The sequence below is a fragment of the Salvelinus namaycush genome, unplaced genomic scaffold (genome assembly GCF_016432855.1).
Source record: "Salvelinus namaycush isolate Seneca unplaced genomic scaffold, SaNama_1.0 Scaffold1577, whole genome shotgun sequence".
Classification (NCBI taxonomy): Eukaryota; Metazoa; Chordata; class Actinopteri; order Salmoniformes; family Salmonidae; genus Salvelinus; species Salvelinus namaycush.
The window spans coordinates 22,323-34,102 of NW_024058316.1; the positions used below are offsets into that span (position 1 = coordinate 22,323).

At 46.3% G+C, this 11,780-nt stretch overlaps 1 protein-coding gene across 1 annotated transcript; it reads left to right on the forward strand.

Annotated features, from left to right (window-relative positions):
* The first annotated feature begins 676 nt into the window (after positions 1 to 676).
* LOC120037119 (4-hydroxyphenylpyruvate dioxygenase-like protein) lies at positions 677 to 7,743 on the forward strand. The gene is made up of 5 exons (XM_038983294.1): positions 677 to 1,398; positions 1,808 to 1,974; positions 3,931 to 4,082; positions 5,707 to 5,843; positions 7,323 to 7,743. The coding sequence occupies exons 1-5, from the start codon at positions 677 to 679 to the stop codon at positions 7,609 to 7,611; spliced, it is 1,467 nt and encodes a 488-aa protein (XP_038839222.1). The 3' UTR covers positions 7,612 to 7,743.
* The last annotated feature ends 4,037 nt before the right edge of the window (positions 7,744 to 11,780 follow it).

The following is an 11,780-nucleotide window of genomic DNA, read 5'->3' on the forward strand; positions in this document are numbered from 1 at the left end:
CCACCGTTATCTTATTGCCTTGCACTAAGTTTAGTTTCATATTAGGACATGGAACCAGTAGAGCCACAGAAATAGACCTGTACTCGCCTTAAGCCAGGTTCATGCATGTAGGACCATAGTAACACTCCTTGGCATTTTACAGCAATAACCATACATGTCATCCTGCTAACTCCTCTGAAAGGGACACCCATGTTCTGGAAAAGACCCAAGAGTGACACAGAGCACATATATCTAATGACACAGAGCACATATTATAGAGTGCACTAGTTTTGCTGGCTCCTTCTGAAATAAATAATTGCTACATATGTACTGAAAAATTCACAATACAACACCTTTTAATTTTTTTCTCTTTTTGTTTCGTCCATCTTGCTCCACTCCACTATTTATCCAAATGTCACCACTTAAACAGAGATGGGGGAAAGGGGCGGGGCCCAGGTAGAGTTAGAATGGACTGGTCAGTTAGACACACAGCACTTGGTTATGTTTTATTTAAGCGGGGGCCTGGGGTTATTTATATTTTGTATTGTATCGGCCCAGATTGTCAAGCAGCCCACCGGGAAAACTCCAGATGGCAAGTCCGTTATTGGCTCTGAGAGAAGATGTCGCAACTGGACCCTATATAAAGTATGTTTCTTGTCGGTGACACACACACACACCAACTTGACGTCATAACAAAATGGCAGCCTACTTGAGCCGGTTGCACCACATTTCACTCCACGTTACAAACGTGGATAAAATAGCGTATGAACTTGTTAATAATTTTAAGTTTAATTTATTTGTTGCGAGGCTGACGGAGAAGTCTAAACAGTTGGCTTTCAGAAAAGGAGCGGCAGTTTTCGTCGTCAATGAAAGACCAAACAAGTCCCCTCTTGAATTGAACGGAGTAACGCTATCGAGCAAGAGAGGGATTTCTCCTTCAGAATCGGAACCGGGATGGACTAACAACATTCAAACGGGGAAAAAGAACGACAAGGATCCGAATTGTCTTTACGATGTCCACCCACACTATTCCGTCGATACCGCGTCTAACGTCTGTTTCGAAGTAGAAGATGTGGAAAGGTCATTCAAGTCCCTTCGCAACATTGGCTGCGAATTCCTGGTGCCGCCGACGGAGGTGTGTGACGAGAACGGGCATGTCACCTATTCAGTCGTCAAATCAATAATGGGAAATGTGAACCACACGCTCATTGACACGAGTAAATATAAGGGCAGCTTCTTACCCGGGTTTCAGGAGGTTGAAAACGTAACGAAAAACGGCACACTCGTGGCTAAGAGTACAGAGTCTTGTCCAATCACACATTTTGATCACATCACCTATGCTTGTTCGAGACGGTGGACACCGCAAGTGATGAGGTGGTATGAGCGTCACTTTGGCTTCCAGAGGTTCTTCATTGACAGGTTAAGTGGCTTTTTTTAAATGGTTCTGCAATTTTTAAATAATTAATTGTTAGATGATTATTGATCATGCATCTCAATACAAACTGATGCAGTGAATGTGATATGAATGAAAGTTATTGTGAGTATAGAACATTTTAGGTTTGGGTTGGACACCAGATCTGTTTAGTGCTGTCATGCCACTCCGTGTCATATGACAACGTGTGGAATGATCGCACAAACCGGGATTGGTACCCAGGCTACGCTATAAGGATAAACCATATAATTAGGCATTTTAATACTAATTAAATAAGATGTCTATGGGATTAACAATGATGACAAATAGATGCTCTTTCTGTGTTGTTTTTTTCCCATCTGTTTACAAATGTCCCACCTGGGACAATAAATAAATGGATTCTGTATCCCTGAGCAGTAATGAGGATGTGGATGAGGGCTATGTTCTGAACAAGGAGGGGATCGGACTGCGTCTCACAGCCATGGAGTACTGGAAATGCAGCGAAACAGGAATCACGCTTCCCTTCACAGATGACAAACAACCCGACTGCAAGTTTGTCATCGCAGAGTCGCTGCCCGAACAAGGTCATTCCATTCGAAGGGTTATACTGCTCATTTCTTCATATTTAGTTTTTTCCACGGTTCCTCGAATCCTCTCTTCGCCTCTTTCTCACCTGTTTTGGAAGAGAAGGTCAACGGTCCCTCATCTTTTAACAGGATTTGAGGAGGATAGGAGTAGAGGTTGACACGGGAATGAAAAGTCAGTCCTGTCAAATCCCCCCCCTTTACTGGCGTGAACCGTTAACAGTTTTATAACCCCAGAACTTTCCTGTCCCGTCCTGATAAAAATCCGTCCCGTGCGCAGAAATGTGTAGGCTATTGTGTTTGTTTAGGAAGTATTACAAAATAATGTAATATCGCGACTGTGATATGTGGTTGTATTGTCTAATTTTAGTTAAATGTTCTGACTGTAGGCCTAAATCTCTCTGGATGAGAATGTATTCTAAATGACCTGAATAGATGGATGAAGGCTGGAGGATGAGGACAGCGCCCCCTGCAGGATGGTCTGCTCACTAGTGTAAATCTGTAGCCTACATCTGAGCACTGCGCACATATTAACAGTTACAACGTCAACCTAAAGAAAATTAAAAAAATACACCTGAACCGGAAGTACAGCACAAGTCAATCTATTTTTATTTCATTCTTCACCTCAAATGTCAAGGGTTTTAGTTAAATACTCAAACACTTGGGCTTGATGGTAAAGTGTCTAGGAGTAGAGCAGCTATGCCGCTTCAGGCCGCGTGTCCCGCGCCGCGGTTGGTGGACTATTTCATTGAAACGCAGCATTTGTTTGTTTACAAGCTGTGTACTCGGGTTTCTTCGTTGTCTAAGACAACTCCATCAAATGTAGCTTAAACGTCGCTCTTTTCTTGGCTCTAATGTTAGTGATGGGACCTTGGCTGCAACAAGACATTGTAATTCCTCCATTGAAGACTTCATCATTTAGCCTGCTAATATCGGTTAGCATCTGAGGTAACCTAATGACTGGCTACAACTAGAGTGAGGCGGGAGAGTGAGCCGAGGGGGAAATTACCTTTATTTAATTTTTTTACTCAAATTGCTAAACTGTTGTTGTTTTGAAGAAATGCTCCACACATGACACATTTCTGCGCCAAAATCTCAGTTTATAACTATTTGTATAGACTGTTGATCCCAAAATGGACTCAACAACTTCACTCCCATTCCTGCCAGAATCCGGTGGGACCGGCAACATAATCATAATCAAATGTATTTATATAGCCCTTCGTACATCAGCTGATATCTCAAAGTGCTGTACAGAAACCCAGCCTAAAACCCCAAACAACAAGCAATGTAGGTGTAGAAGCACGGTGGCTAGGAAAAACTCCCTAGAAAGGCCAAAACCTAGGAAGAAACCTAGAGAGGAACCAGGCTATGAGGGGTGGCCAGTCCTCTTCTGGCTGTGCCGGGTGGAGATTATAACAGAACATGGCCAAGATGTTCAAATGTTCATAAATGACCAGCATGGTCAAATAATAATAATCACAGTAGTTGTCCAGGGTGCAAGAAGTCAGCACCTCAGGAGTAAATGTCAGTTGGCTTTTCATAACCGATCATTAAGAGTATCTCTACCGCTCCTGCTGTCTCTAGAGAGTTGAAAACAGCAGGTCTGGGACAGGTAGCACGTCCGGTGAACAGGTCAGGTTTCCATAGCCGCAGGCAGAACAGTTGAAACTGGAGCAGCAGCAAGGCCAGGTGGACTGGGGACAGCAAGGAGTCATCATGCCAGGTAGTCCTGAGGCATGGTCCTAGGGCTCAGGTCCTCCGAGAGAGAGAGAACATCCTGTGGAAGTCCTGTTCCGGTGTCGACCTCTAGTTAGGAGAGATGATGTGAGGAATAGATGGATTGAGAGAGAGAGGCTTATGCATTTACCCAATTTTTCATTCTAATGAATTACCACCTGCCGAGACCTGAATCTTGTCTATCTCTGTCTTGTGTGCCTGAATGGGTGTCTGTTTCAGGCAGGAACCAGGTGGACACCTTCCTGGAGCAGCACGGAGGCCCAGGGATCCAGCACATTGGATTGTACACACAGGACATAGTGTCCACAGCACAGACCATGGGTCAGGCAGGAGTCCACTTCTTCTCTCCTCCACCTGCCTACTACACGGAGGTTTGTCTCACTCAGTCACCATAGCACTCAATGGCTCATCCCCAAATGGAACCCTTAGAGGATTTGATTGGTGTAACTTCCACTTAGCCTATCAGGCATTAGGGTGGAGCTACTACTATTTTGATTGCAGCTAATAATTATAAATAATTTATTTAAATTTTATAGCACTTTTCATAATAATCTTAAATCTCTCACTCATGTCCGTCCCCCTCTCACTCATGTCCGTCCGTCCCCCTCTCACTCATGTCCGTCCGTCCCCCTCTCACTCATGTCCGTCCGTCCCCCTCTCACTCATGTCCGTCCGTCCCCCTCTCACTCATGTCCGTCCGTCCCCCTCTCACTCATGTCCGTCCGTCCCCCTCTCACTCATGTCCGTCCGTCCCCCTCTCACTCATGTCCGTCCGTCTCCCTCACGTCCCTCATGTCCCTCTCTAACTTGTGACTGAAACAGGTGTGTGAGATGCCCCAATGCATTGTGGTTCCAGTACATGTATCATTCAAAGGAACCCAAACAGTCCTCTGTAGCTCTACGTGCATTTACAGGAAGTTGTTTTCTGGAAGTAGGAAGTTGTAGCATGATTGAACCCTACAGGAAGTTGTTTTCTGGAAGTAGGAAGTTGTAGCGTGATTGAACACTACAGGAAGTTGTTTTCTGGAAGTAGGAAGTTGTAGCGTGATTGAACACTACAGGAAGTTGTTTTCTGGAAGTAGGAAGTTGTAGCGTGATTGAACACTACAGGAAGTTGTTTTCTGGAAGTAGGAAGTTGTAGCGTGATTGAACACTACAGGAAGTTGTTTTCTGGAAGTAGGAAGTTGTAGCGTGATTGAACACTATTAGTGTTGTTGGTTGATTTCCTCTCGACTACGTTGAGGACGCGACTACGTTGAGGACGCGACTACGTTGAGGACGCGACTACGTTGAGGACGCGACTACGTTGAGGACGCGACCACGTTGAGGACGCGACCACGTTGAGGACGCGACCACGTTGAGGACGCGACCACGTTGAGGACGCGACCACGTTGAGGACGCGACCACGTTGAGGACGCGACCACGTTGAGGACGCGACCACGTTGAGGACGCGACCACGTTGAGGACGCGACCACGTTGAGGACGCGACCACGTTGAGGACGCGACCACGTTGAGGACGCGACCACGTTGAGGACGCGACCACGTTGAGGACGCGACCACGTTGAGGACGCGACCACGTTGAGGACGCGACCACGTTGAGGACGCGACCACGTTGAGGACGCGACCACGTTGAGGACGTAGATCTTGTTAGGTGTTTAACATGTCAGCTAACCACGTCGTATGACGTAGCCATCTGACGCCCGTGGCACGCAGCCACTGGTTAATGAAACGCCTGCGCATCTAGTCAGGCAGGAAGTCGAGCGTAATGTCTACTACCACTGTGCTCGTTGACCCCTGTGTCTGTCCTGTGGCAGGAAGTCAAGCATTATATCTACCACTGTGCTCGTTGACCCCTGTGTCTGTCCTGTGGCAGGAAGTCAAGCCGTTATATCTACTACCACTGTGCTCGTTGACCCCTGTGTCTGTCCTGTGGCAGGAAGTCAAGCGTTATATCTACCACTGTGCTCGTTGACCCCTGCGTCTGTCCTGTGGCAGGTGGGTAAGCAGCAGGAGATGGAGGACGCAGGTTACGACCCCCAGATGCTGTCTCAGCACGGCATCCTCCTGGACACAGACCTGCGCCAGGCCCAGACTGACCCCTCCTGTCAGACTACGGACACGAAGAAGAAAAGGTACCAGATTCATTAGCCTGTAGGCATCAAATGCTAGTGTTCCTCAAAGACTGTCATGGGTTTTCAATATAGTACTTTATTTCAGCTCTGATGAGACCGCAGTATGTCTACTGCTCTGCTTCATCAACACAGAGTATAGAGGCCCGGGGTCGGTGGGAGTGTGGAGGCCCGGGGTCAGTGGGAGTGTGGAGGCCCGGGGTCGGTGGGAGTGTAGAGGTCGGTGGGAGTGTAGAGGTCGGTGGGAGTGTAGAGGTCGGTGGGAGTGTAGAGGTCGGTGGGAGTGTAGAGGTCGGTGGGAGTGTAGAGGTCGGTGGGAGTGTAGAGGTCGGTGGGAGTGTAGAGGTCGGTGGGAGTGTAGAGGTCGGTGGGAGTGTAGAGGTCGGTGGGAGTGTAGAGGCCCGGGGTCGGTGGGAGTGTAGAGGCCCGGGGTCGGTGGGAGTGGATGTCCAGCTGTCATAAATGTACGTGTGGTCTTGGTCAATGTACTCTTTCAGAAATAGAGTATAGCCTGGGTGTCATATGGCCTGGGTGTCATCTTCTCTTAATGTGCATGTCCTTGCTACTTCAGCCTGGAAATGTATATTTAATGCTTCGCTCCAACAAGGCCCGGGGTCGGCCGGAGGGTAGAGGCCCGGGGTCGGCCGGAGGGTAGAGGCCCGGGGTCGGCCGGAGGGTAGAGGCCCGGGGTCGGCCGGAGGGTAGAGGCCCGGGGTCGGCCGGAGGGTAGAGGCCCGGGGTCCGGCCGGAGGGTAGAGGCCCGGGGTCCGGCCGGAGGGTAGAGGCCCGGGGTCCGGCCGGAGGGTAGAGGCCCGGGGTCCGGCCGGAGGGTAGAGGCCCGGGGTCCGGCCGGAGGGTAGAGGCCCGGGGTCCGGCCGGAGGGTAGAGGCCCGGGGTCCGGCCGGAGGGTAGAGGCCCGGGGTCCGGCCGGAGGGTAGAGGCCCGGGGTCCGGCCGGAGGGTAGAGGCCCGGGGTCCGGCCGGAGGGTAGAGGCCCGGGTCCGGCCGGAGGATAGCCTCAACTACACCAACATCTCCTTTAAAAAAAATGTTTTCTAATAATGATCAGAAACCACCTTCAAGGAAGTGAGACACCAGCGTCCTTTTAATGGCTGATGTCGAGGCTACCCACTATATCTAACCTATGTTTTCCTCTCTTCTCATTCCCTCTAAACAGATACCTGCTCCAGGTGTTCACCAAGTCCACCTTCTCATTCCATCTAAACAGATACCTGCTCCAGGTGTTCACCAAGTCCACCTTCTCATTCCATCTAAACAGATACCTGCTCCAGGTGTTCACCAAGTCCACCTTCTCATTCCCTCTAAACAGATACCTGCTCCAGGTGTTCACCAAGTCCACCTTCTCATTCCCTCTAAACAGATACCTGCTCCAGGTGTTCACCAAGTCCACCTTCTCATTCCCTCTAAACAGATACCTGCTCCAGGTGTTCACCAAGTCCATCTTCTCATTCCCTCTAAACAGATACCTGCTCCAGGTGTTCACCAAGCCCATCTTCTCAGAGGACACTTTCTTCCTGGAGCTAATAGAGAGGAGAGGTGCGTCAGGGTTCGGAGAGGGGAACATCCAAGCCCTGTGGAGGTGTGTCCAGGCATACATGGACACAGAGAGGGCAGAGACTGAGGCACAAGGAGAGAACACATCTCAACCACAGAACGTAACCCCAGAACCGAAGCACGGCCACAATAACAAACCTTTCACAGCAGAACACTGCAGCAGAACTCCTTCCTCCGCTACTCTTTCGTCTCTGTGAGGCTACAATACACTGAGTTTCCCGGGGAAGCTGTGAAGCGCCGGGGAAGCTGTGAAGCACCGGGGAAGCATGATTGAAGGATTGTGTTTATGAGTTTGTTATTAAATGTGTATATTTAATGCTTTTCATTAAATCATGTATGACTACAAATATTTTTATGGCTTAAAAGTAATTCATATGGGCAGAATATTATACAGTACCGGTCAAAAGTTTGTGGGTTTTCTTTATTTATACTATTTTCTACATTGTAGAATAATAGTGAAGACATCAAAACGGTAAAATAACACATATGGAATCATGTAGTAAAAAAAAAAAAAAAAAGGGTTTAAAACAACATCAAAATATTTTTTTGATTCTTCAAAGTAGCTTCCATTTTGCTTTAACAGCTTTTTCACTCAACCAGCTTCATGAGGGAAGCTTTTCCAATAGTCTTGGAGGTCTTTGGTGGTGGAAAACCAGCAAGTTGCTGCTCCCTTCTCATTTCACCTCTTAGCTGCTGTCGTTGCAATGCCTCAGTGAACTTCCAAACGGTGGGGTGGGTTATAGGGCTGTTACGGTGACCAAATGACCTCTACGGCGCCAGTCCCAAGTTACATGTGACCGTTTAGCTGATGGTCATTAGTAGCCTACCAAACTTGCTAACTGCCTGGTACTCAGCACTCTATTGTCTCTCTGACATCAATGCAAAATGTGGTGGAAAATCTAATCAGACACTTCATGAGAGTTCATGTTGTGCAACATTTAAATTGCGTGAGAACAGATTGATGGCCTCTACTAAAAAGAGGAGGATCCCATCAGCTTTCTATAGGCTAGGCCTACTATATTTATTTCTCAACTTTCCTAATATTAAGCACATTGCTTCTCTTTATAACAGGAGTATAGCCTACCTGGCTGGCATGAAAATGAACCAAGGGAAAAGCGTCCTCCAATTGCTATTTAAGTGCATAGATGACATGTATTTTTTTCCCTTGCCCCTGCCCCTGTTTTGAGGCAGATGAATAATAATGGTCCATTCTAAATCAAAACTATTTCCGCATAGTCTTGGCTCACATCAACACCATCATGCCGGAAACCCTAGACCCACTCCAATTCACATACCGCCACAACAGATCCACAGATGACGCAATCTCAATGGCACTCCACACTGCCCTTTCCCACCTGGACAAAAGGAACACCTATGTGAGAATGCTGTTCATTGACTACAGCTCAGCGTTCAACACCATAGTACCCACAAAGCTCATCACTAAGCTAAGGACCCTGGGTCTAAACACCTCCCTCTATAACTGGATCCCGGACTTCCTCACGGGCCACCCCCAGGTGGTAAGTTTATGCAACAACACATCTGCCAGTCCCATCCTGTCCATCCTAGTCCCATCCTGTACTCCCTGTTCACCCACGACTGTGTTGCCAAGCACGACTCCAACACCATCATTAAGTTAGCTGACGACACAAGTGGTAGGCCTGATCCCTCACAATGATGAGACAGCCTATAGGGAGAAGGTCAGAGACCTGGCAGTGTGGTGCCAGGACAACAACCTCTCCCTCAACGTGAGCAAGACAAAGATCGTGGACTATAGGAAAAAGAGGGCCGAACAGGCCCCCATTAACAATGACGGGTCTGTAGTGGAGCGGGTCTAGAGATTCAAGTTCCTTGGTGTCCACATCACCAACAAACTATCATGGTCCAAACACACCAAGGCAGTCATGAAGAGGGCACGACAAAACCTATTCCCCCTCAGGAGACTGAATTTTTTTTGCATGGGTCTCCAGATTCTCAAAAAAGTTCTATAGCTGCACCATCGATAGCATCCTGACCGGTTGCGTCACCGCCTGGTATGGCAACTGCTCGGCATAAATGTAGATAAAATGTAGCATAGTTTTGTTTGATAAAATCTATTTTTATGTTCAAATGTAGGAACTGGGTTCTACAGTTTGACCCCACTGCTGTCTCTGGCTCTACACACACCCCGCCCGGCCATCTAGATGTGTGAAAGTTAGTGTATAAGCTAATGATCCATCATGTACGACAATCCTGGGAGTGTAAACATATATATTTTTTATTACCATAACATTTTGTATGTTCTCTGTAGTAATGTACTTGAAAATGTATCAATTGACCAATTCGGCACATTTGGGCAAACTTCTGGCAGACTAATTCTTCACTGGATCAGTCTGAAACTTTGCACACACACTGCTGCCATCTGGTGGCCAAAATCTAAATTACACCTAGACTCCAATCTGAAGGTATGGCCTTTCTCTTGCATTTCAAAGATGAGGGGAAAAAAATAGAAAACGCATGTTTTTTTGTTTGTTTTATCTTTTACCAGATCTAATGTGTTATATTCTCTTACATTAATTTCACATTTCCATCAACTTCAAAGTGTTTCCTTTCAAATGGTATCAAGAATATGCATATCCTTGCTTCAGGTCCTGAGCTACAGGCAGTTAGATATGGGTATGTCATTTTAGGCGAAAACTGAAAATAAGGGTACGATCCTTGGGTAAGCTACAGCAGTTGTAATTCGGCACATGTGACAAATACAATTTGATTTGAGGGCAGACACAACAGGGACAGAGCACTCCTAACGTTACAATGCAAATTAGTCAACATTAACTACCTGCAAAGCCTTTTAACTTAAACAAAATATTCCACTATCATTTTATCTAGTTACCCAGAGTCCGATGAACTCATGGAATCCATTTTTATATCTTTACACGCGGTATGAAGGAAGTTACAGGTCGTTTTGCACTCCCATGTTCACAAGCCTTACAGCAATGACTGGGAGTCTACCGGTACAGAGAAGACAGACACAACAAGGACAGAGCACTCCTAATGTTACTAGCCACACTAGTCAACCTTACAGCAATGACTGGAAGTCTACCGGCACAGAGAAGACAGAGACACAACAAAGACAGGGACAGAGCACTCCTAATGTTACTAGCCAAACTAGTCAACATTAACAATCAAACAATTTATAAAACACACACATTTTTACACTTTGTGACCAGTTGTAATTTTCAATAAATACAATACAACACAATACCATAAATAAATCATTTATCATCTATAATTTATAAATGTGTTTTTATAAATTGTACTTTATAAATTCAATGTAATTTCACTGGATCTCAATGTACACTGAACTAAAATATGAACGCAACATGTAAAGTGTTGGTCCCACTTAAAAGATCCCAGAAATGTTCCGTAAGTACAAAAACCTTATTTGTCAAAAAATTTTGCGCAGAAGTTTGTTAACATCCCTGTTAGTGAGCATGTCTCCTTTTCTCTACTATAAGACCTCGTTTTAGAGAATTTGGCAATATGTCCAACCGGCCTCACAACCGCAGACCACGTGTATGGCGTTGTGTTGCTGATGTTAACATTGTGAACAGAGTGCCCCATGGTGGCGGTGGGGTTATGGTATGGGGCAGGCATAAGCTACGGACAACGAACACAATTGCATTTTATTGATGGAAATTTGAATGCACAGAAATAGGATGACGAGATCCTAAGGCCCATTGTCCTGCCATTCATCAGCCGCCATCACCTCATGTTTCAGCATGATAATTCCTGGAAACTGAAAATGTCCCAGTTATTCCATGGCCTGAATACCCACCAGACATGTCACCCACTGAGCATTGAGCATGTTTGGCATGCTCTGGATCAACGTGTACGACAGCGTGGTTCCAGTTCCTGCCAATATCCAGCAACTTCGGACAGCCGTTAAAGAGGACTGGGACAACATTCCACGGGCCACAATCAACAGCCTGATCAACTCTATGCGAAGGAGATGTGTCATGGCAGCATGAGGCAAATGGTGGTCACACCAGATACTGACAGTTTTTTTAATCCACGCCCCTACTTTATGAAATCCATAGATTGGGGCCTAATTCATTTATTTCAATTGACTGATTTTCGTATATGAACCGTAACTCAGTAAAATATTTGAAATTGTTGCATTTTCACACAAAAAATGTTCGGTATACAATGAACACATTCACAAGACGTATTTTCTGATTTGATTTCATGCTGTGTCAAAAAGCAGTTTAGAAACCGGTACTGTATGTTATTGAATATGAGGAGGACTGAAACTGTAAACAAATAGTGGTACCTCAAGTCATTACTGTAATTGATCATAGTGGTAGCTCAAGTCATTACTGTAATTGAC

Excerpts from the sequence above, each read along its gene's own strand:
- LOC120037119 (XM_038983294.1), top strand. The coding sequence starts at position 677 with ATGGCAGCCTACTTGAGCCGGTTGCACCACATTTCACTCCACGTTACA. Across the intron at positions 1,399-1,807 it reads CAGAGGTTCTTCATTGACAG|TAATGAGGATGTGGATGAGG; the intron begins GTTAAGTGGCTT and ends ATCCCTGAGCAG. Across the intron at positions 4,083-5,706 it reads CACCTGCCTACTACACGGAG|GTGGGTAAGCAGCAGGAGAT; the intron begins GTTTGTCTCACT and ends GTCCTGTGGCAG.